The following is a 4,743-nucleotide window of genomic DNA, read 5'->3' as shown; positions in this document are numbered from 1 at the left end:
TTGATAAGAGTATCCTCCAAATTTGTTAACGACAAAAATACTTTTAGAATATCTTAAAATGAGACTAAAATAACTAAATAATATAAATATTTTATTTATAAGTGGCACAATTTTTTGTATTGACTAAATTATTTATGTATTTGATCTAAAATTTTATAAAAATGTTTAAATAACTATTTGAAATCTGCATGAAAAACCAAACCAAATTTCAATCTTTAGATTTTTTATTTTTTAAAAAATATTTTTGGCTATGTACAGAAAAATTGCAAGACAACACTTAGCATAATCACTAAAATTTAAAAAGAAAATATCCCATTTTTCCAATGCGCTCACAAAAAATACATAAAAATTTGATCCCTAAAAATTGTTAGCATTTAACAACTAATGATAATTTGGTTAATTATTTTTGGTCAATTAACTATTCTAATTCACTGCATTGTGAAAAGGATAGAGATTTCATTCTATTACCATTAGATCAAAGTTTCTTGAGCTAACACGGTCCAATGTCAAAAGTTTCGTAAGAGAATTAGCTATTAGCTTTTGAAAGGTGCCAAGTGAATTATGTATACATTTTGCTGACTGATTTGTAGTTAAATGAAGAAACTGACAATGGAATCCAAGTTAGAAGGCAAATGTGAGGGTGTATATTCATGTCTTGTAACAAGTTGTAAGAAGATGGCCCAAAAATCACATAGAAGGGAAAAACTTGTCCAGATTGAAGGGCAGAGAGTAAAACGCAGCACTCCTTGCATCTTTCTGGAATGAAATGAACCTGTCCCACCACTGCATGCCACTGTCTTTGCGGGTTTGGCCGTCTTTCTTGCGCAACGTGGCATCTAACAACAGCGCCAATGAACCACCAACAAATGCTTTTGATGACATTGACACATTGATCATGTCATTGAACTGCAAAAATAAAGAGAAAAATAAAAGATGAGAATGCACTTTCAAGCAATAACAAAAAGAGAGCTAGAATGAAAGAGTGAAGTTGGGTTACCCATCTAGCATGAGTGTGTACAGGACCATGGAGCTTAAATGCTGTGTACTCATGGAAGTATTGTGGTACGGAGAATCCCATGAAAATAGAGAACCCCAAGATGAATTTGGTTCTAAAACTGTTTAGATTACAAAACTGAAGGAAGCTGAGGCCAGCAGAACCTGTTTTGTGGGGGAAAAGAAAAGAAAAAGGTTAATAAATTATAATTGAATGGATTATGATAAGAAAAATCCAGCTTCTTAAGATGATCATTCATACCAACATAAGCAAAGAAAAGGCAATATAAGGAAGCAAATATTGGTGCTGGGATTGAAGCAAACACAGCTCCAAATTTTCCTGCATATATTAGGAGTTCAGAGAGTACAAATGTTAACCAACGAGAAAGTTTACCTTAGAATTTTCTAGCATTTGTGAACTCACCAAATATGGAGAAAAAGATCATGTATCCAGATGATATCTGAACAGCCCTTCGGCTACCGTCTCGAGTCAAAGCTAACAGTCCAGTGTTCTCTCTGTGAAATGACAAAGATGATTCTTACAAGTTACAATCACTCATTTCATTACAGACCCTATCAAGAAAATGGTATCTCCAGTTCATGGAAGTTGGACTAAAATCTTACATGGAAACTGATGATCCATTCCCTGTCCCAAAGATCCCAGATAACAGAATTCCCACTCCCTGATACATAGAAAATAACCATCAATGATGATCATAACAAATGATGAAACTGACAAAAATCAAGAAAAAGAAGAAACCCAACAATGCATCATCAGTGTACAATTGACATTGATAATGCCGGTTTGGAAACAATTTATAATTGGTAATTTCATATTAAAGATAGGTACAAAAATTAGATGGGTAAAATGATAGATTCAGTTCATGATTTATGCTTACCTGCCAGCCAACACCGCGGCTAAGAACTGCCGGCGGGATAGGAGTTGCACTTGCATACCTTGAAACAGCAATGAAAGCACCTGTTGACTGTTGAACAATGAAACTTATGTGAGAAGCAGCCATTACTAAAGGCTATATAGCCTTTCATTTGTTAATTACAATAAGAATTGAGAACAGGTAGACTGGTGGAGTGTTCTGCTTATTAATGTACCAGATGAAACAGATTCTAGATAAAATTAGATGCAGGACAATATGCTATAACACAAGCAAAACAAGAAACAAACCTCTACTAGGGCAACAAGTGAAGCAGCCATCATAGCAAAAGCTTCTCCAGCATTAAATGTAGGAGCTCCCCATTGAAAAGGATATGGGACTCTAATCCTGATTGAGACATATTTTGTAAGTAACACCAGTAAAGGTGTTAACTAAATTCAATCTCACTTTTTTTTTTTCATTTAAGGATATCCGATTGGCAGAACAAGCTAAGGTTCAACAAGATAATCAGCATACTCCAAATTTTTGTAATTAGCAGAACTACAAGATTCTTACCAAGGAGCACCACTTATAATTCCAGCATGATCAGTTCTGCAAGAATTTTTTGTTGTGAGTGCTACCTTTCTGTAAGCTCCACTGACAGTTAGAATAAGAGCATAAACCCACACAACTGCAACCGTGAATACAACTGCAAAGCGATCAACAATACACCTTTCTCCTTTTATCACATGAGGAATGTACTGCAAAGACATGATGAATTTTACTAAGAAACATAATGTTTAAAATTTAACTTGAAGAGGAAGAAAAGAAAGGAAAGGGGAAGCAATAAATGGCTCAAGCAATTGGGCAAAGAATGAAATTAGCATCAGTACATTCAGAATCACCTGTGAAAATATTAGTAGGAAGAGAATTGCTGGCAGTCCAATCTCCACACATTTTGTAACCTAGAAATTTAGCAGCAAAAATGAACAGTGTGAATCACACCAATTATGATCATGTGTTGATAGCATAGTTACATAAAAGGTAATATGTTTTGGGACTAGAACGAATACTCGGTATGCGATAAGAAATATGTGAAATATTTTATATGTGAAAATTTTACATATGACGTTTGGGTACGCAGATACGTTAGTATGCGGTACTCGTGAATTGGTACGCCATACACTACCTAATTAGTGAATTCGTGTAACTATGGGTGATACTTGATAGTAGCAAATATGCATTACCTCAGGGAAACCCAACTCATAAAGTCCAAAGCCTGAGAGAGCAACCAAAGGAACAGCTGAGAGAGGGCTTAGAAACCTAAAACAATATATACATAGAAATTGTTACCAAAGTTATTTTAAGAGGCTGGAAAATGAGTGAACAACTGTCAGAAAGGATAAAGCCATAGGCCATAGTTATAAGTGTAAATGCAAATAAGGGTAAAATTGTTGTTAACAAATTAAATGGAGAATAGTATTAAGAACCAGGCCCTGTACTAAACAAGTATATTTGAAAACATCACATAACATATGAAACTAAAAGTATTCCTGGATAAAATCCAACCAACCTCACTACGTTGCGCCAAAGTCCACTGAAGCCAACAATAATTTGGAGAGTAGAAGCAACAATAAGAGCGCCCTGCGTTCCGCGCATTATCCTCTCGAATTTCTGCATAGCAACAAAGATTCTGACATTGTAATATAACAAAGGAAATGAAGAACAATTAAGCATGTCTGTGATGAAGCAACCTCCTTAGGATCGGCAATGGCGTCGTAGCGAGTAGCCAGAACGATTGAAATGGTGGTTGGCACAAAGGTATAGGATCCTCCTATAACTGCAGGGAGACGAGTCCCAAATAGAGTTTGGATATAAGTGTTTATGCCAGCCACAAACAAGAGAGTCTGAATCATTCTTGCTTTCTCTTCCTGTAGAAAGCACAACTGATTATTTTGAACATGACAACAAAATTGAGAATCAAATGAACGATGACTTACATTTCCTCCTCCCATTTGAGGAACTAGAGAGGCAGGTATTAGAACAGTTGTGCCAAGCATCACCACGTAATGTTGGAAACCAAGTAGTATAGCCTCCGCTTCATTAACAAAGAAAATTCTAGACTCAGTCAATGCATATTGAGAAATAAATGAATAAGCATCATCATCATCATCTATGAAAATATAAGGCAGTGAACCGACGCCATGGTGGAGGACTATTGCAGCAGTAAGAAACATTGGGGAGTTGATCTTTGACGGGAGGTGGCTGAGGCTGTTGTTGTTTTGGTGGTGGTGGTGCAGCTGCAGCCCCTTCTTCTGCCATTCTTCTTCTTAGCTTGATCAACTCAAATGGCAATAAACAAAACTAAATTTTTATTAAGGAAGCTGAAGGGGTGTGACACACACACCTTTCACCCTTTTTCAGTTATTTATTTAGCCGAGAATTGCTAAATGCTAACAAGTAACAACGTTTCATAATGGAAAGTTTATATGTCCCAATGTCCGGCGTGACAGCTATACATTAATTAGCAAATAATATTTTTGTTTATATAATACAATTATAAATATTTTATTCCACATTTTTTACAACTATTTATATTTTTATTTATTTTAATATATTTTCTCTTTGTTTTTATTATTTTGTAGCAATAAATTAATATGACGGAAGAATTATTTTTTATGGTGTATAGTCAAATTAGACTTGTTGATGTTATAAAATGAAAATAAATTTATGAAAATGCTAGAAAAGGGATTGATTCTTTCGTATTTCATTTTTAGACTTTTTATTGTATTTGTGAATATTTTTCTTTCACAAAATTGTAAAAATAAAAATACTGAAAACGAAAAGAGAAATCAATAATATTTACTCTAAATGATCA

The 4,743-nt window shown here is 34.6% G+C and overlaps 1 protein-coding gene across 1 annotated transcript; it reads right to left on the bottom strand.

Moving 5' to 3' along the window:
• Nucleotides 1-436: 436 nt before the first annotated feature.
• LOC112801081 (nucleobase-ascorbate transporter 7) lies at nucleotides 437-4,327 on the bottom strand. The gene is made up of 14 exons (XM_025843614.3): nucleotides 4,067-4,327; nucleotides 3,866-3,963; nucleotides 3,620-3,796; nucleotides 3,439-3,539; nucleotides 3,113-3,188; nucleotides 2,771-2,830; nucleotides 2,442-2,626; nucleotides 2,177-2,273; nucleotides 1,893-1,979; nucleotides 1,618-1,676; nucleotides 1,418-1,509; nucleotides 1,256-1,333; nucleotides 998-1,158; nucleotides 437-906 (listed from the first exon to the last, which is right to left on the bottom strand). Exons 1-14 carry the CDS (start codon nucleotides 4,185-4,187, stop codon nucleotides 688-690), a joined length of 1,611 nt encoding a protein of 536 aa, XP_025699399.1. The 5' UTR covers nucleotides 4,188-4,327; the 3' UTR covers nucleotides 437-687.
• Nucleotides 4,328-4,743: the final 416 nt, after the last annotated feature.

The sequence above is a fragment of the Arachis hypogaea genome, chromosome 5 (assembly GCF_003086295.3).
Source record: "Arachis hypogaea cultivar Tifrunner chromosome 5, arahy.Tifrunner.gnm2.J5K5, whole genome shotgun sequence".
Taxonomy (NCBI): Eukaryota; Viridiplantae; Streptophyta; class Magnoliopsida; order Fabales; family Fabaceae; genus Arachis; species Arachis hypogaea.
This window is presented reverse-complemented; position numbering and strand designations above follow the sequence as displayed.